Consider the following 23146-nt stretch of genomic DNA (forward strand, 5'->3'; position numbering starts at 1 on the left):
ATTGCCCTCCCCCCACCCAAGCAGCACAGAGCCTTAAGAAAAGCCTTCAATAAAAACGTCAAGGGACTAATTGGATTGTGCGGCACGTCCTTGAGAGTGGCAGATGAAAACGGAGAAGGGAAAACGCCGCCCAGGTTACTGATGGGGCTGCGTTTCTGACGTGCCCACGAGAAGACGCGGCCCGCGCCGGTGTGGACAGCGGCAGCTGGCACGGAGCCTACGGGGCCACGCGGCTAAAGGTGCACCCACGCTCTGTCCTTTCGTGAAATGAATAAGTCAAAGTCAACACCGATATTAAACTTTTATAAAGCGCCGTGTGTAATCGTAAAATGACATCCCTGTTATTTTAAACGGTGCACGTTAATTTACGTCCGAATTATAATCTGTTTACAAAGGAAGATGTTACAAATCGCGAGAGAGCGGGCGGAATGTGACACATTTTAAATTGATACCCCTGGGATTTCCCATGCCTGCCGACCGACTTCACTTTCCTCCCCTTGCCGCCGATTGCTCTCTCTGGTGAAGCACCTGGCAATGGAGAGGAGGAGTAAGGGGACACGGACGGAATAAGCAATGCTATGCGAGGCATGGACCCGTCTGGAGAAGCCGGCACATACTCCGACCCGTCACTGGGAAGCACACGTTTGAGCTCCTGCAATGGAACAAAGTGCAGGCGTTCGGAAATAACATCCAGCGTTCCACTCCTCTGACCAGCGTCTGTCAGGTACTGCTATCAGTTTCATTTTATTTATCTATTTTCTTACAGCGACTATCGTCATTATTATTAGGAGCCTTTTGCCCGTCCATGGACGGGTGTATTGCAGTAAATCTGAAACTTGCAAGCGAAAAGCAGACCGCGACGTGATATTCATTGCATCCATTCGTGTGCAATATGTAAGGCCGCGGTGACACGGACCTATTTCATTTAAAGGTGATAATCCCTTGTTCATCATGACGTCCTTTTGACTTCGAGGTCTCAACAGCGTGACGGAGATCACGTGACGTGAGGGTTCTGCCTTTGTAGTGAGGGTTGTGAGTTGACGCCGAGGAGGGGGGAGGAGGCGCCTCGCCGCCCCCCCATGTGGAGTGACGTCACCCGCTAATTATTATTAATGGAGGGGGGGTGTCCATTTGGAGGACGTCACCTGCTCATGAATATTAATGAGGGGAGCTGTTCGATGTGGAGTGACGTCACCTGCTCATGATTATAAAGAGGGGGGGTCCATTGGAAGGACGTCACCTGCTCATGATCACTAATCAGGGGGGCTGTTCGATGGAGTGACGTCACTTGCGCATGATTATTAGTGAGGGGGGAAGTACTCCATATTGAGTGACGTCACCCGCTCATGATTATTAATGAGGGGTGAGAGGGTGTCCATTTGGAGGACGTCACCTGCTTATGAATATTAATGAGGGGTGCTGCTCGATGTGGAGTGACGTCACGAGCGTTAAGGACATTCCTGGGTGATTGTAGGAGGTATTATTACCGTCGTCGCCATCAGCCATGCTCACTCCACTGCTGGATGAAGGTCGCTCCAGGCCCCTTCATCTCTCATGGCCCTGCAGTGTAAGTCGGCCTTGCATCGGCGTACGAGGCATGCACTTTAATTCGCGCTGTGCACAAGTAAACCAGACAACGAGGAGGTGAACTATTTTTGTCGAAGAAATCCTAAATGTATGTTGGCGGGAATGGTTCGCGCACTGCACGACGATCCCTGTCCATGGCGAACATCAGTGGCGAGTGATATCTGAACCGGCCCTGTCCACCCCTTTTGACCAGCATGTAATCCACTGACAAGAATGGTGAAACGTCGTCGTCGTCGTCATCTGAGACATGCCAGACAGTTGTGTGCTTGCCTACCCTAGGCTGCCATTTTTGTAAGTCTCTTAACTGAAAATCCGGTTGTGAAACGAATCACGTGGCATTTTTACTTTTATTAGTAAGTACTATAATATTTTAACGCAAATTTTGCTTTGAAAATAAGTATGCGGTAAAAATGGTTTGAAATACCGGCTAGCCTATGTCTCAAACCAGTGTGGTTGGGGAGTATGCACGCGTGGCGTACGGTTGCTTTAATTCGCACGGCATTCTGGGGGATTAGTTTCTGTTTCTGTAGTTTGTTTACAAGAGGATGTTTACAAGAGTAAAGTAGATTTCCTTCCGGTTAATTCCCTTTCAACTATAAAAAAGAGAAAGGGATCCATACCAGAAGGACCATAATGTGGACCGTATGAAAGAAGCAGAGCCCAGCTGCTGGATCAAACTCGGCAGATGTGTGAAATGTTTTAACAAGAGTGGTACTATTTCACATATCCGTCTCCCTTGTACAGCCCATCGGCCACACGGCCGTCTGAGAGTGCATCATTTCATGGTTCAATTTGAGCAAACTCTGGAGCGGATTCGTCATAGAGTGTCACATCAGCCAAGTCAGGCTTGCTTGACTCAATGCTGGTGAATTGCCGATGTCACAGGCAAGGACTCTCTCCCTTTATGATATGGGTCCGAGTTCAACACAAAACTGTATAAATATTAAACGTTTAGACAAACACGAAATACCTTCATTATGGAAGGATGACTCCATAATTATCCAATTCAAAAAGCGAAACAAAACCGATTTTAAGAGTTACAGATCCATTAGCCTCTCTTCGTACGTTTACAAAGAGTCCGCGCGGCTCAGAGTGAACTTAACAACGGTCAATTTAATGGCCAACCGAGCGAGCAAGCCGATTTTCGGCAAGGTTTTCTCTTTAGATTCCAGAAGACAAGCAAATATCAAATTGCATTATGCTTGGCTTTCGTAGACTCTGAACAGGTATTTGAATCAATATGAACAGATTCGCCTTCATCCGGCAGTGACTGATGATGATGAGTAATAGAGATTGCTTGCCAATGTGTTAACAAAAGATGCACATTGCATGATATCAAGGGTGCTCAATGGCACATTGAAGAGGTGTGTTTTAAACACAAAGGAAATGATCATCATTAATCATTCTTTAATTCAAGGCACACTTGGTGAAGCATTAGATATGGTTACTCTATTTTAAATAAAAAAAAAATCTGATAAAATAACGGAGGGGATTAAATGATATGCATATAATACTCGAGAGATACATTAACTTGCGCAAAATGAGCATGGCTCAGGTTTTCAGGAAACGAAGCGCCAGGTGTGCTCAGGTGCGTTTAAAAGTCAATTGCACGGAAACTTATCAATCTAATTGACCGTCTTGGCTGTGCGGCGCGTGGACACTTGTACGGCGCCAAAACTGGCAGCTCGTTTTGGGCAATCAAAGTCAAAAATTATGTTTTAATGGTGCAAGATAATAAGCTTACCTCCGTATGCTGAATCACATTAAAACAAATTCGGTGAGGATAAATTATCCTCTCAGCTTCTTCTGTGGATATTAAATTGCCTGCATAGTCATGCAAATCGGTTATATCGCTTTTCTAAACGCGAAAACTGGAAATGAGAAATTTGCAACGATCGTTTGAAAATGCCTGAAATAGATAAGTAGAGAGAGAGAGAAAACCCACCGTGTGGTCGAATCTGCGCAGCTTCTTCCAGACTGGAGGTCTGGATCAGAATTGGGCAACTGCTCTTTTTAATTTGGCACACATTGCATCCATCCAGTCCACTCTGTATAATAATGATTGCGATGCCAGGGAGGTTAACTAGGTGCACAGAGTGGTGTGCCTGATTTGCGGATATTTGGAGAGATGTTGACAGGATGCGTGTGTGTGTGTGCACGTCGTCAAATGCACTCGACTACCAGCTAAGCTATTGGCTAACTAGGTTAGATTCCTGATTATGCCGATCATCAGTGGCAATTAGTATCTGAACTTGACCTGAGATATTCCCGATTTAGACCAACAGAGAGTACACAATGTATTTTAAAGCTCGGCTTAATGAATATAATATTTCAGGTAATAATTATTTGACATTACCTCCAGCCTGCCTTGGTTTAATGGTTGGCCCTCTCGGCTTGCACTCCAGAACTTCCCAGTGTTCACCTTACGTTGAAACAACGGCGCAACGTTCTTGAGTTTCCCTGCCTCAGTCCACCGGGCAGGAAAACATCGTGCACACCACAGGTCACGTGTGGTGGGTTACATTGTGGGTACTCCGACCTCTTCCGAAGACGTCTACCCTCTTGAGAAGGGGGGGGGGGGGCTCATCTTCTTGGTTCTTTCGGTAAAGTCACGTAGAAGGGAAGTAATAAAATAATAAAAATAAAACATAATAAAATAATTCTCACGACGTTTCGGCCACAACGCAAGCAGCCGTCCTCAGGTGAAGAAACAGGTCTGTCGAGCAGACAGCGTCTGAATGAAGGGGGGGGGGGCTCTAAAAACCCTTCTTTCGGAGACCATGAGCAGGACATTTTAGGGCCGCACCTTTTACCTCCATCTCATTTCCAGAGGGATGTCAGCCGTTGATTCATGTTTGAATGCCCTTTTATGGGCTCCCCGCTTTTTTTCGCCCCTGCCTAAAATCCCTCTATTCCTGTGTAACCTTAAGTAATGGTGTCTGCATATAAATGCTATGCTAACACATTGTGGCTATATAAATTGGAGTGTCCGGGCAAAGAGTGATGGTCCAGTCGCCGCAAGCCACGGTGTGTCCGACACCCCGTGATCTGTGGTTTAATTCTGGCCTCCAGGGCTGAAAATTCCAACAGTTTCAATTGGCCTCTGTGTCTGCCCGCAATTGACTCGGCCTTGAAATGAGTCTGCGATTCTGTACGAACAGCTCATCTCCCCGGGGGTGGGGGGCGGAGCAGCGGTGGGGGGGGGGGAGGCGAGCGAGAAGAGGCAGCGGAGTGCGCCGTTCGCTCGTCCACCTCGGGGCGCCGAACAAGTTGCTCGTGGCCGACACCCACCCCCCTGCGGCCTCTCGCAATCACCGGGGCAGATTGGGTGGCCCGGCCGTTGCAGCGGTGCGTTGTAAAGACCCTGCTGCGTTCCACTGCGCTGCAGGTGGAGAGCGTGGTCACGGGCGTAATGATGGCAATTTCACTCGCCGAGGCCGTGTGATGGGAACGGCAAAGGTAAAGCATTCGCCTATTGATTTCCTCGGCCGAGTTTATTTACTACGAGATTCGCCGTCCTCGTGGGGGGCCAGTGGGAGTGGGAAGCGGGGGGGGGAATTCCACATTCCCATGACAAGAGGTGACGCGCTCGACCGGACAACTGCTACATCTCTCCGACGTGTTTCTTCGCGTTGTGCCGCGTGAAGTGAATTTGGCTCCTGAAGATGCTGCCAGCAGTTGTTGGGAGTGAAGTGTCGGACTTCGTGCCGCAGCAGCACGCGGCAAGCCCCGAACGCATGCGCGGAGAGCTGCGAAGGACAAGCCGAGGAAACAAGAACAACTCTCTCCAGTACCAGTACTAGAAGCACCACTCTCTTCCTGTGGAGGGAGTGTAGTTCTCCGCGCAATCTAATGTCTATTTCTTCTTGGTGAAAATAAAGATTGAATTTTGAGCAAAGTGGCACCCATTCGATCAGAGGGATGATGGGCTCAGCGGGGGTTTGAGCTCACAGTTTTATGACTGTGAGACGAGCACTCGAGCCGGAGCGCCATGTGGCTGAATCGTTTTTGTTTGCCCCAGCTCTCCCACTACCCCCCTCGCTGTATAATTGCGGTAGAAAGCCTGGCTTGTTTGTTCATGCCACTGTGTGCCTTGCCTGCGCAATCCATCCTATCGGTCCCCACTCCCCCCCCCAAAAAAAGGGGGCGTGCGCGCAATGAAAACCAACCTCGGCTCTTCATTGTAATGTCCGAGACTGGTGTCAGAATGGGGGTTAACTCCAGCCCGCCGGTGAGCGTCGCCTGATGAAAGCCTCTGGAAGTGAGCGAGGTAACCTTTAACCTCTGAGCAACCTCTTTAACTCTCTAGCGCTGCTCGAATATCATTTTTTAAAGCCTTCGTCGCGAGAGCAACCGCTGCTCAAAAAGTTGTTCATTTCAAACCTTCGCAAGAGATATATACAACTGTAAGCATTGGTAAGATCAATTTGTGTTTGGCTGCTGCTGCTGCTGCTGCTGTTCCATATGTGTGTGTTCAGTGTGGGGAGCGGTAGTGTAGCGGTTAGTGTGCTGCGCTACCGCCCGAGTTCGATTTCCGCTCACGGCCAACACGAGTGACGGTCCTAGGTCGACTCAGCCTCAAATGAGGACCAAGTGAAATGTGTAAACATCGCCACGAGGGAGACAAAGGCGGGCGGGCGTGGTGCTGGCCACCCACCCTCTTGTGTGCCGTGCCGCTCTTCATAGGTCCTCGCTAACAGCACTTGCCCTACAGTCTGTTAAGGCTATACGGGATATACTTGTCTGTGTGTTGTGGGAACTGTATCACGTGGGTTAGTGCACTGCACTATGTACCTGGGCACCCTGAATATGATTTGTGGCCACAGCAAAAAAAAAGTTTGATAGTAGGTAGGGGGTCTCTCCTAGGTTAACTCGGCCTTAAATTAGTAACCTGGGGTGGTGGTGTGAAAACAACAGCAGTCGGGAGGCAAAGATGTCTGCCCACACCACTCGGTTGCGCACCGTGCCCACCTTCCGTGGTGCTCGCTCACGGCACCTCGCTGCCGCAACAATCCACGCAGGCGCCGCGAATCGATTCGCACGGTTGGCTAGGTGCGGCGTGAAAGAAGTCCAACATACGGCAGGATCTGTGTGTATTGCTGAGCTTTGTTTAAACAGGTCCTGTCCCCTTTTCCTTGCGGCTCTGTCGATCACACTGCCAGGACCGTCGAGACGTGGCGGTGCTCTGCAGGTGACACGCGCACACAGGACGTGTCGCATTACGCACGCTGATGGGGCCCTGCTGCTCATGCAGCATTCGCCTGTGGAGGCGAGGGTTGGTGGATCACGCAATTGTTGGGAAACTTCCGACTCTGGCTCACCAGGAGAAGGCGGTACCGTAAAGTGTGGACTAATCGCCACCTGTTTCCATCTGTATGGGGTTTACCCAGGTACTTCAGCTCCTTCCATACTTACAAACGCTATTGGCTAAACACCTATTCATAATAGATATGCACCCCCGTGCGTCACGGACTGTGCAGAGTAGCGAGCCGAGATAGTTTAGTGCACATATTAGTGTGTTTCTTGAAACTCATCCTCATAATAGTTTGATATTCAGACATGTTTTGTTTCTACTCGTTGTATTCCGACTGTTACCCGATGAAGAATCCGTTCGGAAATCTCGCAGAGCGGTGTGCACCGTGTGTCAGAGAGCGGCTGCAGAATGAATGTTGTCAGGAGACTTCGAAGTGATTTCTGTCTGTTGCATTCCGCAGGAGAGGTTTTATTTCCTCGATAGACCCTGAAATGAGTGTCACTTTACAGTGAAGTTTTGTATCTCAGAGCTGTAATTTAGACGAATTAAATGCAAAACCAAATGTAATGATAGCTTCTCTGCGCAGTCGTTTGTGACTGGACTGAGAATATTAACTCACTGCGAACCCGGGTTCATGAGAGGCGGCTGAAACCCAGATTTGAACCCAGAATCTCAGCGGTTGCCAACTCAGCACTTTGACCTCAGACAGCCACCCATCCACTTCTGTAATAATGTGGTCTTAAAAATTGTGTTCGGGTAATCCTCTAATTTAGGATTTATTTATCATATTTTCTCGGCATGCATCACTCACCTGCATAGACGGCTGCAGTAACTGGGTTCACTGCTTGTGTCGAAGAGACCATTGTAGACAAAAATGCGTGTGATGTCACATTTGGTTCATTCCCCACGATGTGATCTGTGCCTTCGTGCTGCTGTTTGGGACTTTAAAATGAACTCTGCGTTCCAAGTGGATGTGAAGCCATGTCGGGATGTGTCAGGAGTGGGTGTCACACGCATTCACCACAGTGAATTATGTACAACGTGCACGAGTAGATGTATCTACACCTAACATTGTCACTCTAAAAAAAAGATGGCTTCAACTTATCAGATAAATGTGTGTGGAGTCTGTTTACATGATTGGGTATACAGATAATCATGGTTTAGATCAAGCTATGGTTTAGAGTTGTTGTTTTAATGGAGGATTGTTTTCCCCATGTACTGGTATTCTTCCATCCCATCAATATCGTTAAGTTTAATTGGAAATGTTGCTAAATGTGTGCTGAAGATAATAAAAAATAAACAATGTTTAAATTGATTGAGAATCCGTTCTCATTATAATGTCGCTTGAACCTTGGCAGTCATTTGTGCCGAGGGCTCTTAAATTCTGGCAATTATCTGACAATGGCAGTGGGAGATTTAAAACATCGTGAATTTAACAACGTAATGAATTACACTTATTAACAATGCCGATCATGGTTACTTTAACAACAATGTCTCTTCCACCCTGGCGAAAAATATTTTTTGGGAGATTCTATTTTCTTTTAGCCGTAAACCCGCCAGAGCAATGGGCATATGGGTCATGAATACGAGATTGACTCTCTGGAACACAAATTTCACAGGCAGTCAAACAAAACAAAAAAAACGAATGAGGACAATGCATTGCTGAGATTAATTTGACCTCTAACCTTTTACTGGTGTGTTTGCGCATCCCACATTTGATGATTAATAGCCAGTGACAATGTATAAATAAACCCACGGGGAGGAGTGGCTACGTGGCGTGGAGCCATCCAATTTTTTAATGTCACATTAAGCTTCCTGTAAATCAAATTAACCCTTGAAGACCCGCAGCTGTCTAGAAATGTGAGGCTGTCTTCCACGGCCGTTTTTGCACAAAGTGATTAGAATTTCGTATATATTTAACAAACAAACAAAAAAAACCCCCCACGAGCTGTTTGCATGGTCTAGTGTTGCCCCATCCTAATGTGGAGCTGTTGTCCCCTGCAAGGTCACTTGTGTTGTTATCACGGCAAGTACGGAGCGCTTTGTTGACGCGCCAACTGGAACATTCGTTCTCCCGGGTAGTGTTTCATGCGGCAAGTGTGGAAGGAAAACGCGTGCAGAGTGTGACTAGCGCGTTGGGACCGGCATGCTGGTACGTGTTCAATTGTAGATGGTGAAAATAGTTGAGTTCTTGGCAGATTAAGTTGGTGCAATTTTTATTTTGTCTTACAAAAGGAATTGTGTTACGCAACTTGATCGATTTCGGTGTTATACATTTACTGTCTGGGAAGGTGGATTTCCCATTTATCATAAATCAAAAATCATTCAACACCATTACATCTTTTTGGGGGGTTAATAAAATAAGTAATTCTTCCAATAAGACTCATTCGCCATGCGTCGATAATTAATGAGTAAGCATAGATGCTGCAATGTGATACAATTTGTACTGTTATATGCAGTCTAAATGTGATTGCGGCTCACGGCACTGTGCATCCACAGTGGGGTTGTTTATTCTAAGGAGAAATCGGCAGTCGGTCATAGGCAGAGGGAGAAAGGAATCTATGGCCTCGGACTTGAACAGGGGCAGGAGATTGACACCACAGAGTGCTGGGGGAAGGGAGGTACAGACTACGCAGAATGAGCGACCTCACACTGAGTGAAGATTAACAGGAGGATTCGATATAAAGGTTTGGTTTCTGAAGTGGATAGTGTGCAGAGGGGAGTAGAGTGCGATGCAAGTGGAGAGGTAGGAGAGGACGTGGAGGGGTGTAGAGTGAGATGAGAGCGGAGAGGTAGGAGAGTGCGTAGAGGGGAGTAGAGTGAGATGAGAGGGGAGAGGTAGGAGAGTGTGTGGAGGGGTGTAGAGTGAGATGAGAGCGGAGAGGTAGGAGAGTGCGTAGAGGGGAGTAGAGTGAGATGAGAGCGGAGAGATAGGAGAGTGTGTGGAGGAGAGTAGAGTGAGATGAGAGGGGAGAGGTAGGTGAGTGCGTGGAGGGGAGTAGAGTGAGATGAGAGCGGAGAGGTAGGAGAGTGTGTGGAGGAGAGTAGAGTGAGATGAGAGGGGAGAGGTAGGTGAGTGCGTGGAGGGGAGTAGAGTGAGATGAGAGCGGAGAGGTAGGAGAGTGTGAGGAGGAGAGTAGAGTGAGATGAGAGGGGAGAGGCAGGAGAGTATGTGGAGAAGAGTAGAGTGAGATGAGAGGGGAGAGATATGAGAGTGTGTGGAGGATAGCAGAGTGAGATGAGAGCGGAGAGGTAGGTGAGTGTGTGGAGGGGAGTAGAGTGAGATGAGAGGGGAAAGGCAGGAGAGTGTGTGGAGGAGAGTAGAGTGAGATGAGCGGGGAGAGGCAGGAGAGTGCGTGGAGGGGAGTAGAGTGAGATGAGAGCGGAGAGATGAGAGGGGAAACGTAAGCAGCGGTGTGTCCATGGAGGATCTTGAAGGCGAGTGTTGATCCTGAAATGAATTCCAGTTCATGCGTATGGCAGCAATATGTTCAGGAGCTAAATGCCAATGTCATGGTCTGCTAGTCACGAGAGGGCTTCAGGAGAGAGTGTGCGTGGTGTTGCTGTTCCTCTTACCTCTTGAATGAGTGCAGACGACAATGATTTATGGAAAATAAGAACAGGTTTTACCCTTTCTGGCAATAAAACAGTAGGTGTTAAGATGTTCAAACACCAAATAGAGACCTTTTTCAAGGAATTATGTCTGCAATAACCACACGTACTTGTGGTGAACATGCAAACAAACATGCCATGACAATATAGTGTATGCATTGTCTGTGAAACTGATTGGCCTACACCAGACAGCCATCTTTGTTTCACAGACAATGCCATTAATATAATCAGAGCATGTTTGTTTGCATGCTCACCACAAGTACGTTTGGTTATTGCAGACATAATTCCTTGCAAAAATGTGTCTATTTGGTGTTTGAACATCCTAACACAACTGTTTTATTGCCATAAATGGTAAAACCTTTCCTTATATTTCATCCTGCCAAAAAGGTCCCATCATATACAATGGTTAACGATATGGACCATTGGATGAATGGATTGGGAGCCAACGAAGGGATTGGAATTATTGTGGTGAGGTGGGATCATTTATGCGTTTTTCCGAGCAAGACGTACCACAGTTTGTAACGCTGTCAAATTTGCATGAAATAATGAAATAATCTATTAACATTGGAATAATGCAATGTCAGTTTAAAGACGTGCATTAATTGGCAGATGAGAATAGATGCCCTGAAAGTGTTGAGGCGTCAGTGGCGAAGGAAGAGGTCGAAAAGTGGAAGAAGAAAAAAAAACATCTGAAACATAAAGTGACCTTAGAGAAGATTGAGATTCTGGTGTTGTCACAATGACAGGTCCTCACTGGTGACGACAGTAGCCCCGAATTGTGATGCGCATTGCCCGGACGTCGAGACCCAAAACCAGACGCGGCAATTAAATCTCTGCCGAGACGTGAAAAAAAAACTGGTTAATTTAGCAAACCTCCAGTGGCCAAAAACTATTTTAGCGCCCGTACACCAGCAGCAGGCAATTGCGCATAACAATAGAGACAGGTGGGTGATTTAATGAGACAAGACCACCGGTAACTAATGGTGTGGGACGCGACATTAGCATTGCATTCAAATTACGCGAATGCATCACGCAAAGCGGTGTGCGCGTGTGCTTTTAGGCGAACCTTAAAAACAACCTTAAAAGTGTTAACTTCACCAAACAAACAAATGGCAAATTGAAAACACGATCACTCTTAACCCAGGCCAGCCAACTTTTATACTTCTATTCTTATTGCCTCAGGGCCCCCTCGGGATAGTGTTTGTGATACATTGTGTTGGGTGGGGTTATGGTGAGGGGGGGGGGAGGTTGCGTGGGCACGTGTTGGCACGTGTGGGAGCGAGCCGGGTGGTTGTGTACACGCCAGGGGCATGGCTCGGTCAAAAGGCCGTATCCAATTGCTTGATATGGCCGTGAAATTTAAATGCATGATGCAGGTGACAATTGATTTGTTTGGCTGCGCTGGGTCGTGGAGGGGCAGAATGACACAAAATTTCATCCAGATTTTCGTGGCCTTACCCAAAAATTAATGATGAATCATCATATCGGCCACAAAACCTACATGTTAAATCTAACCATCACACATCCGACAATTCCATGGCTAACGATAGTTCACTCCTCGCTCGCCGTCTCAACGGCGCTCAACGTTCTCACTCTCACACAATAGGCTTCACCGGCTTGGCCTTCTGCTTAAGCAAATCTGTGGCCAAATATTGGTCTCGTTCCATAATTATAATCGAATCTTCTCTTCATGTCTGCTCTCTCATCAAGGGTTGGTCTCTACGCAATATTTGCCGCAAGACAACTTACAAAGTATTCTAGCGGCTACTGCCATTTCCCCCAGAGAACATTTGGCGGGGTGGAGGTCACTTGCCCCGATCATCATCATGAACATTCATGCCCCAAGTCGTGGCAATTCATCACAATTCTAGGTTAGGTCGTGGGGATATGGGGGTGAATTGGAGGCCTGGGAGTGCATCATTACTTAGCTACTGGTTACCAATATTTGAACAAAAATACACTGCATCAAGTTTTGTACTTTATTTGGTCAACTTCAGCTGTCATGGGCGACCAATGGGAAGAGCTGAGGGGCAGCTGATGGGAGACTGCCAGGGCCGAGCTTGGAGGCTGCGCGTCGACTGCGCGGCAGATGCGGGATCTGGTGGAGGGCAGAACGCGTTGGCGATGATGAGGTGGTCGTGGCATCAACGACTTTTGCGACGACTACTTCTTCATCTTCATGAAATTAAATACTGCAAAGACAGGATGAAGTAATGTTGTATCGTGTGCCAGCGAGGAGGGCCGATTGAATAGACTCGAGGAGCAGATGTGCCACCCTACTGGATGGTTTTTTGTTGCCTGAGTGGGCAATAGAAAACCATCCACAATATGGCTGTAGGATCAATGGTATGCTGTAGGATCAATGGTATACTGTAGGATAAATGGTATGCTGTAGGATAAATGGTATGCTGTAGGATAAATGGTATGCTGTAGGATCAATGGTATGCTGTAGGATCAATGGTATGCTGTAGGATCAATGGTATACTGTAGGATAAATGGTATGCTGTAGGATAAATGGTATGCTGTAGGATAAATGGTATGCTGTAGGATCAATGGTATGCTGTAGGATCAATGGTATGCTGTAGGATCAATGGTATACTGTAGGATAAATGGTATGCTGTAGGATCAATGGTATGCTGTAGGATCAATGGTATACTGTAGGATCAATGGTATACTGTAGGATAAATGGTATGCTGTAGGATCAATGGTATGCTGTAGGATCAATGGTATACTGTAGGATCAATGGTATACTGTAGGATAAATGGTATGCTGTAGGATAAATGGTATACTGTAGGATAAATGGTATGCTGTAGGATCAATGGTATACTGTAGGATCAATGGTATACTGTAGGATAAATGGTATGCTGTAGGATAAATGGTATGCTGTAGGATAAATGGTATGCTGTAGGATCAATGGTATACTGTAGGATCAATGGTATACTGTAGGATCAATGGTATGCTGTAGGATCAATGGTATGCTGTAGGATCAATGGTATGCTGTAGGATAAATGGTATGCTGTAAGATCAATGGTATACTGTAGGATCAATGGTATACTGTAGGATCAATGGTATGCTGTAGGATAAATGGTATGCTGTAGGATCAATGGTATGCTGTAGGATAAATGGTATGCTGTAGGATCAATGGTATGCTGTAGGATCAATGGTATGCTGTAGGATCAATGGTATGCTGTAGGATCAATGGTATGCTGTAGGATAAATGGTATGCTGTAGGATAAATGGTATGCTGTAGGATCAATGGTATACTGTAGGATCAATGGTATGCTGTAGGATCAATGGTATGCTGTAGGATCAATGGTATGCTGTAGGATAAATGGTATGCTGTAGGATAAATGGTATGCTGTAGGATCAATGGTATGCTGTAGGATCAATGGTATGCTGTAGGATCAATGGTATGCTGTAGGATCAATGGTATGCTGTAGGATCAATGGTATGCTGTAGGATCAATGGTATGCTGTAGGATCAATGGTATGCTGTAGGATCAATGGTATGCTGTAGGATCAATGGTATGCTGTAGGATCCACGATAATCCGCATTGTCAGTGTTGGTAAATATCGCGATGTCATAATTATCGCTATTTTTTTTACATCTGTTACAAAATACTTGTGAAATAACTCAATATTAAAGGTGTAAACTTGTATTTTTACGGCGTATTTGACGGCACGGTGATTGTACAAGGTCATCGTTTGTTGCTAGTTGATATGTTTACGTTCAGTGTAACTCGTTGCCATGTGTATGTTTATAAGCAGCGTGAAATATTGCAATGGTTATAATGGCTCGTGGCCGACTTACGTTGAGGGAACTACAGTCGTATAACTTTTCAATATCTATTGCTACGGAATGGAACATAATTACCAAGTGATGGTAAACCGATATCACGATAATAATTTCATGGATAAAATTTTACCTAGGTATCGTATCATGATAAAATAATAATGAATCATATATCTTGGCTTCCTTATTTATTTCCCTCATGATATGGCTTCAACAGTATAATTGGGATATAATTGCTGATTAAATATATAACAATGCAATGTCTGAAGACTTTTTTTTAATCGCTCACAAAAATACCAATATCTTTCACACCAAAGCACCCTGTGCATTATTTATATCCAATTATTAATAATTCAAAGTAGTAATTTGCATAATTCATTTGATTCGGGGAATTCATTAATTTAAATCTGTTTTAGTTTCATTAAATGAGCAAAGAACATGCCATATTTACCCTGGATGCAATTTGTAAGTGCTACCTGATGTTATATTATAATTCATTGCCATTTAAATCCGGAAATTCGGTTTCACTTTGGGGATTAACGTGTGAGGAAGGAGCAGCTATTGCATTTATTAATACATTTGAGTTCATTATTCTCGGTCGCTCTGGTCTTTTAAAGTTAATTTTCAAGTAATCTTCGTGTTAAATCCTTAACTTAAATTTGGCTATGGCACCCGCATATTATGATATACTTTTATTTTTTATATAAAATAATTAAATTTTTTAAAATTGTACCGTGCCGCCCGTACACCATTCGCTCGCTCTCGAAGAGAGAGAGGGCGACTCTGGGGCGCTAGGAGGAGGAACAGCGCCTCTGATTGGCACGGTTGGATACGTACGGTGCGAAAGAAGTTCAACAAACACACACACACGCACCCACCCTACCCCCTCTCTCTCCCTCCACCCATCTCCCCCTCCCCTCTCCCCCCTCCTCTAATTGGTCTCCCAGCAATGATGATTATGCGAGTTAAAACTCCAGCTTGAGCCGGATTATCGTCATCCTCATCATCATTAACGCGTAATAATAGCACTGTCATGATATATAATCCCTTGTTTACCCGGGAAAGCCCTCCACAAATACACCTTTTTTCAGGAGGGTCCTGTTACATGAGACTGTTCAGCCAACAACCAATGGCATTGTGGGTGTTTTAGCTCTGGGGAAAAAAACTGGAGAAGCCGGAGGAAATTCGTGCACAACAGGGAGAGAACAAAAAGCAGTTGTTCTCAGGATGGACTGTTCCCTACCTCTGGAATGTGGAATGTCCTCCAGACCATCAATGGAGACAAACGCTCCTTCGCACCTTTGCGAGCAAGTGATTTCGTCTTGGCGATCACAAATAGTGACGTGAATATTCTCTTTACGTCCCAACGTTAGCAGAGTTTGTTTGACGACGTCCGCACTGCCCGTCATTGTCACGTTGGCGCTGCGAGCGATGAGGAGTGGAGCCGGAGCTGAGATAAAGGCTGGCAGCAATCCGTCTTTAAAGTTTGAAAGCGGCACGCCGGGGTTTGTGTCCACCGTCCTCCGCCCGGGCAGTGCCTCCCGTGATGCAGTGTCTAATACATTGTCACTTTTTAAGCCGGCATATTTTCAGGATTTATGATTTGCTCGAATCATGTTTCATGCTCTGCGGACCATCCGAGGGGCACGCATCTCATCTGCAGGGGGATGTTCGGCATCGGCAGGGGAAACAAATTCTGTTCGCATGTTAATCACATTGATGGATTTGAGCCCAGCGACAGTTCCCGTTAAGCTACATTGGGGGTTTATCTCGGACCCCCCGGGGTTATCACCCCTTGCTCTTGTCGCAGAGTGGCACCGGATATTAATGTCCATTGCTCTGTACAGAAGTTCCATGTAAGAGCGTCCTCCAGCACAATGTCCCATAGGGAAATCCTGAAACGTGCGGAGGTCGCTGTGTCCACTGGACGCTTTACTTTGTATTTATGGATGTATGTTGAACTTCTTTCGCACCGTACGTAGCCCACCGTGCTCATCGGAGGCGCGGGGAGCGGGAAGGCACCTCGCTAAACACAACGGACAGCACGGGCGTCAAGTGACACACTCGCGTTGATGGCTAATCATAGCGTGACCTTGTTTAAACACTCACAATGGCAGCAGAAGCAGATACTTGATGCACAAAGGAGAATACAACAAATCCTCTCCGCTGTGTAGAGAATGTGGTCACCAGCCAGAAGAGAGCCGTGGAGTCGATAACGACGACTCGCTGGCCCGGATTCACAAGCACGGAGGAGGAGGGGTCGGAGGGGGCATCGTCACAGCCGGGATGCCACCAATCCGCTGCTCCTGCAGCAATTATCGTGGCTCAGCCACCTCGTTGTGTAATGATACTTGTAACTCTACATCTACCACACGAAGAAGGAGAGCGGAGGCTATACGATGACTCGGGATGAAGAGCGTCATCGTCAGTGTTGAAGTGGGAAACAGAACATGACAGGATCATTGGGACGAGTGGCCGACACGATCCGCTTTTTTTCTGATGCCTCCTGTTCAATTAGGGGAGGCTGCAACGCCCGCAGCTTAATTGCACTGATTTGCCAGTCGTGTTTAACCCCCCTGCACTTGTTACAGACAGTTTGTGCATCAAGTGAAGCTTCCCAATTAAGAGAAGGATACCCACAGGAGATCAGTACGTGTGTGTGAGCCAGCAGTCACTAACTAGATTGTGGTGCCAAAATTTTTTCACTCGACTTTAAGAATTAAGAAAGGGGGCTGAGCCTTCATGGAGTAGGGGGGGGGATTGGCCCCCACCGTCCCCCTCCCTCCCCCCACCGCCCCCCTCCCTCCCCCCTCCCCCCAAGAGGCTGGCGTGAAGACGTCAAACCGACACGAGAGTGAAAGCCCAAGACTCAAAAGTGTAATTACGTTGAGAAGTTTAAGCACTGTGACTGCACATTCAATACGCGTGATGTAACCTCGTGTGACGTTTTTTTCTCTAACAAATAGACCTGAATCAAAGAGAGGCCTTAGCACAACGCCTGCTGTAGGTGAGGTGGTGCCCGCGGTCTGGCTCAGGTAGACGCTACGTGCAACGCGAATCACCCCTTGATGCTCGGGGCGTTGATCAAGCGGCGTCTGGCTCGGGTTAGAGAACAGCAAGATGGCTTTACATCACGGAGGAGAGGGGCCGGAGAGAAGAAACACTCTCTCAGTCTGAATACAAACTTTCGACCTCTGTCCATGCCAAGGCTGCATGTATTTTAACGCGCAGTATATTAACCGTCCCCATAGCCACCTTGGAATACAATAAAACACTCGCGCAATGCTGTCAGACTTTTAGTAGTAAAAAAAAATATATACACTCGGGCAGGGAAGTCGATCCATTAAAGTCTTGACTTAACCCAGAAGCTAATAGCGATGCCCCGCGGCGAAAGTCTCAGCTGGGAGTTCTCGAGATGCCTCTTCTGGGTCCGCTCAAATCCTTAAGGAAAGAGAGACGGCGGCAATTGCCATGGCAAGCCACCGCCTTCGCGTCCCGTCCGTCATCTCTCGGCAGCTGTAAATAAACACAACGCTCGCGCTCCTTTGTGCCGTGCACCGAGTTGCAATGGTGCAGTTCTTCTGGCTTAAGAACCCATTTTTCCCAACTGTGTGGTGTATAGCTCATCCACAGCTGTAAGGGCTGCGTGTGACTGTACAGATATGGACTATTGATTTTCGAGACGTTCCATTAAATGCGGTGGAAAGAAGGAGAAGAGGGTGGCATAGCGAATCCTGTCGCTCTAAGTGATGGACATTATTAAACCCAAGCGAGAACAAGCTGTGGCAACTTACGACGCTATTAGAGTTACCGTAAGAGTTTCTAAACACCATAACACATCCTGAGCTGAAGTAGAAACCGATACTTTTCGTGTCGCAATTTCTTACTCATTTACCGCTGTGATATTAACCAGAATTCAGCGTGATGTACATTCTGAACGTTTCTCACAGTGCTATGCACTAATCAACCGAATGTCACACATATCCAGGAGCAGAATATTGTTCTAATATACGGAGTGTTTTAAAAAGATGGACCCAATTTCAAAGCAAGGCGATTTCAAATCGGCTCCATCTTTTTAAAACACCCTGTACCTTAAATATGTTCCAATTTCCCGCAGGTGTAAAAATGCCTCAAATGCCATGACACCCCGGGGAATAGCCACACTGTGGAACATGAGGATATCCTGCTCGCATGCGTGTGTGTGCTGTGTGTATATGTGAATGCTTGCGTGTGTGTGCTTACTGTGTGAATGTATGCGCTGTTGAATATGGGGAGCGGTAGTGTAGCGGTGAGTGCGCTGCGCTACGAACACAGCGATCCGAATTCGATTCTCGCTCATGGCCAACATCGTTGATGAATACTTGAACGGTCCTGGGCCTCTCCTAGGTCGACGCAGCCTCAAAATGAGTACCTGGTGCGGTGTGTAAACATCGCCACTAGGGAGACAAAGGCGGCCGGGCGTGGTGCTGGCCACTCAACCCCTCGTGTGCCGTGCCGGCCTTCCAAGGTGCTCATTAACAGCTCATGCCCCAACAGTCTGTTCAGGCTACATGGCGGGGGAGATCTTTGTCTTTATTTTTTGCTGTTCAATATTGATGCATATTGTGTGTGCCGATTGAACGTGTGCCAAATCTGTAAATGATGATAAAAAAGCCCTCAAAACAGATCATGCATTTCTTCATAACTGCTGATAGCTTGGGCATAATGCACAAAGGCTGAGTGCTTTTTGCGTGTTGTTTGAAAACTGTTTGTGTTAACCGTGTACGTGTGGACACTGAATGTTTGTGCGCTGCCTATTTGGATGTGTGTGCGGCATGCATGTGTGTGTGGAAAAAATTTCCCACTGGTCCTCGACCTCCCATAGGTTGACTCGGCCCTAAATGAGTACCTGGTGCCGTGTCTAAACATCAGCACTGGGGAGACAACGGGCGGCCAGGCATGGTGCTGACTTCACGGCCCCTTCGTGTGCCGTGTCGGCCTTAATAGGTGCTCGCTAATTGCACTTGCCCCAACAGTCTGTCTGTGGTGTGTGCGTGTACTGGGTGTGTGTGTGTCGGTGTTGATCACATGTGTTGTACTGAATGTGTCAACATGCTTGCGGACTGATTACATGTGTATTAAGCGTGTATGTGTACTGTGCGCGCTGTTTTAATATGAGCGTGTATTGACTGTGCGCATATTGACGGTCTGTGTGTGCTGACCGTGCGTGTGTGAGATGACTACAGGCACAGCGTTTTGTGATATCACAAGATATTGCGCAGCTGTCCTTGAAGACAGCACCTCCCCTCTTGCTGACAACTGACAAATCACATTCGTTAGAGCGCGACACGATTCGTATCTATGTGGCCAACCCTCGCTAGCCAATCTCAACTCACTTACACGGTGTCCCGGCTAGAAGGCTCTGCATTTCTGCTTCTCCCGCACACGTGACAATGAGCACATTTCACAGGTCGCCGGGAGGGTGGGACAACCGAAGGACGAAACTGGGTTAAAAAATGTAACGTCCGGGAGACGGAGAGAGGGACAGACCGTGATCCTCTCCGTAAGCCGACAGCCAAGGTGGGCAGATGGAAGAGTTAATTCAGGGTGTAGGATAGAGGAAGATGGAATGCTGCAGCAGCAGCAGCATGATAACCGAGGGTCAGGGCCGCCGAGAGGAGGGGCCAATGATGACCGTCATCCCGGGTCTCGGCAGGGTTCAATCTGGCGCTGGCATTTGCAGGAGGAGGAGGCCGGCTGCTGGGAGCAGTGCTGAGGCTTGCAAGGGGCCGGGGCCAAGCTCTTGCACTAATTTACAAGCCCCAGTCAAAGCCTGTGTCCTTTGTGAGTAGGCCTTCATTCAGCAGTGGATAACAGGGTGCCTGGCAATGTTGATGCTGGTGGCGGTGGTGGTGGTGCCAAAGAACGTCTTTGAGGGCAATGATGACGGTGGTCGTGATGCTGTTGCAGCTGCTACTACCCTTGTCTCTGATGATGATTACGATTCATACTGTGATCACAATCAAATTGGTATCCATTGATATTTAATGTGTGTTAATTTGACAATAAAATCGTGGGATAATATAAAACAATCTTATTTTTGATACTGAGTTGGCAGTGGTGCTTGAGAGCACAAATAACAAAAACGCAACACTTTCATCAATTACACTGCCCAAAAAGGAAAACACTCACACACATCTGTAATGGCCTCGAGGGGGCCACCGTAGTGTAAAGACAGTGCCGAGTGAGGGGTGCTACTGTAAGGCGGAGCCCGGGTGTCGCGTCAGGACGTGACCGCAGGTGAACCCGGGAGGGCACGTGACTGGACGAGGGGGGGCAGGGGGGCTGAGAGGATCACGTGATGGGGATCCAGAGTCCCCACGAGGGTTCTGGAAGGGGGGCGTGGCCAAGGGCGGAGCCGGCCACGCCAGGGGAGTTATAAGCGGGGTCCCGAGAGGGACCGCGGCGTTCTACTCTGGGAATGAAGTCGCCGTCCTCGGTCCTCGATCTCCGGGCTTCACGCGTGGACCAGGCAGCCAGTTAGCTGCCCTGGTCCGACCATAGAATTGTCTCTCCGAGTGTTGGTTAAGTTAGCCGTGGTGGTCACCACCCTATGCTGTCATCCTGTCAGAGTTACCCGTTGTGTTAAATAAACATGTTGCCTCCAAGTACAAGTGTGCGCCTAAGTTAACACGCACTACACATATATATAATAGGTGATGTTTTGAGAAGTGGGCCTTTTTCAGAGTTAGGTCCGAAACGTCATCTGTATATTTTCCTTTTGAGGTCAGCAGCGTTCTTTGATGAACACGTGAGGTTTGATACGGGAGTAAGGAGTAAACAAATCCATTTACACAGTTGGGGGGGCGGGCGGGGGGGTGGAGATTCATCATTGCCATTGCCGGCGATGCCATCAGTCGTCCGGGAGTCTGCTTGACTGACACCCACCTCTGTTCCCGTTTGCGCCGCGTGTCTCTCCGTGTCTCTCCGTGTTGCCCCCCCCCCCCTCCCGCAGACACGGAGCCACCGGCTCGCGCGAGAGAGCGCCGCGCTCTCCGCCATGGTCTTGCCGGCGCCCGACCGCTGCCACGTTTGCCTCTTCACAGCGCTCATCGTGAGCAGCATGGCCCTGCTGGACGCGTACCTCGTGGAGCAGAACGCGGGGCCGCGCAAGATCGGCGTGTGCATCATGCTGCTGGTGGGCGACGTGTGCTTCGTCATCGTGCTGCGCTACGTCGCCGTGTGGGTAGGCGCCGAGGTGCGAACCCCCAAGCGCGGCTACGCCATGGTGCTCTGGTTCGTCTACGTCTTCGTGCTCGAGATCAAGCTCTACTTCGTGTTCCAGAACTACAAGGCGGAGCGCTCGGCGCTGTCAGGCGCCGCCGCCGCGGCCGCCGACGTGACGGCGCGCAAGGTGCTCACGCTGCTGCTGTCGGTGTGCGTGCCGGCACTCTACGTGTCTCTCGTCGCCGTCGACTACATGGGCTACCTGCGGGCGTTCTGGCGGAAGGAGGACCTCCGCAGCCGCATCTTCTGGGTGGTGGTCGACCTGCTCGACGTCCTGGACGTGCAGGCGAACCTGTGGGAGCCCACGCAGCGGACGCTCATGCCGGCGTGGGCCGAGGGCCTCACCTTCTTCTACTGCTACGTGGTGCTGCTCGTGCTGCCGTGCGTGTCGCTGAGCGAGATCAGCATGCAGGGCGAGCACATCGCCCCGCACCGCATGCTGCTCTACCCCATCCTCAGCCTCGTCACCATCAACGTCGTCACCATCCTCGTGCGCCTCGTCAACATCCTCCTGTACAGGGACGCCCGCGTCTCGGCTATCTTCCTCGGCAAGAACGTGCTGGCCATCGTCATGAAGTCGGCCACGTTCGTCGGGTACCACCGGCAGGTGCACAGGAACGCTCTGCCGCAGCAGCAGCAGCCGGCGCCGGCGCCGCCGCCGCTGCTGCTGCCCCCGCCGGGCATCGCGCCCGCCGGGCTGGCCATCGAGCTGCAGCAGAACTCGATGCCGCACCACCACAGGCCGCACGGAGTGCCGCGGCAGAGCCTGCCCGAGATGCACAGCCCCATCGGGGAGATCGACACGTGATCGGAGCGACGCCCGTGGCGGCGGCGCCAGCCGAGGAACGGAGGAGGGCGGCGGTGGCCCTCGCGGCCATTGCGCCGGCGCTCGGCTCTGCTGGACGTGCGTTGTTTTAGTGACGTGGAGAGAGGTGGCAAGGAGCTGTGCGTCTCCGGGAGATTGGTCGGCAGGAAACATGCCAGCGTTGGCCTCGGGCGAGACCCGCCTCTGGATTTTGTTGCAAATGCTGCATAGGGCGGCCTTTGTCCAGCGGAATGGATTGCGATGATGATGATGATGCTGCTGCTGATGGTGTCGGCGCAACTGCCGATGACCATAAAAATGACCTGATGATGTTGATGACCATCATTTCCGTTAATGAAAATGCTGATTCAATGAATTGTGATTTGGACAGGAATGAGAATGGGCATACGGCGGAACAAGCCGCCCCGATTCGGGGACCGTAGAAATGTGAACAAAGAAATGATAGTTGCAACGTGTCAAAACCACCCGTGGCGGTGATGGTGGCGGTGATGGTGGCGGTGATGGTGGTGGTGATGGTGATGTTTTTTTATTGTTTTGCACGGTACCTTGAAGCTGTCGAGTGCCGAGGCGGCTGGAAGTGTGCGTTGGTCTCCGTTTGTCATGAACGCGCGCGGACGCGCGTTGCCGGCTGTGTGACAACAAACAGGCCCTCACGTTAAACGAAATGACCCCCTCCCCCCCCCCCCCCCCCCGGTGCCACACGTTGCACCGAGCGCTCGGGAGCAGCGGCTGCTGTCGATTGCGGCTGTCGACAACGCGGGAGCCGGTCGTTGATTGAGCGCGGCCCGCATGGGCCGCTAGAAGCAAGC

At 48.8% G+C, this 23146-nt stretch overlaps 1 protein-coding gene across 1 annotated transcript; it reads left to right on the forward strand.

Annotated features, from left to right (window-relative positions):
- The first annotated feature begins 330 nt into the window (after positions 1–330).
- LOC144943289 (transmembrane protein 121-like) lies at positions 331–22319 on the forward strand. Its single transcript, XM_078870659.1, has 2 exons — positions 331–724; positions 21240–22319. The coding sequence occupies exon 2, from the start codon at positions 21285–21287 to the stop codon at positions 22317–22319; it is 1035 nt and encodes a 344-aa protein (XP_078726785.1). The 5' UTR covers positions 331–724; positions 21240–21284.
- The last annotated feature ends 827 nt before the right edge of the window (positions 22320–23146 follow it).

This window comes from Lampetra fluviatilis, chromosome 30, assembly GCF_964198595.1.
Source record: "Lampetra fluviatilis chromosome 30, kcLamFluv1.1, whole genome shotgun sequence".
NCBI classification, from domain to species: Eukaryota; Metazoa; Chordata; class Hyperoartia; order Petromyzontiformes; family Petromyzontidae; genus Lampetra; species Lampetra fluviatilis.

Coding starts and splice junctions, on each gene's coding strand:
- LOC144943289 (XM_078870659.1), top strand. CDS start 21,285: ATGGTCTTGCCGGCGCCCGACCGCTGCCACGTTTGCCTCTTCACAGCG.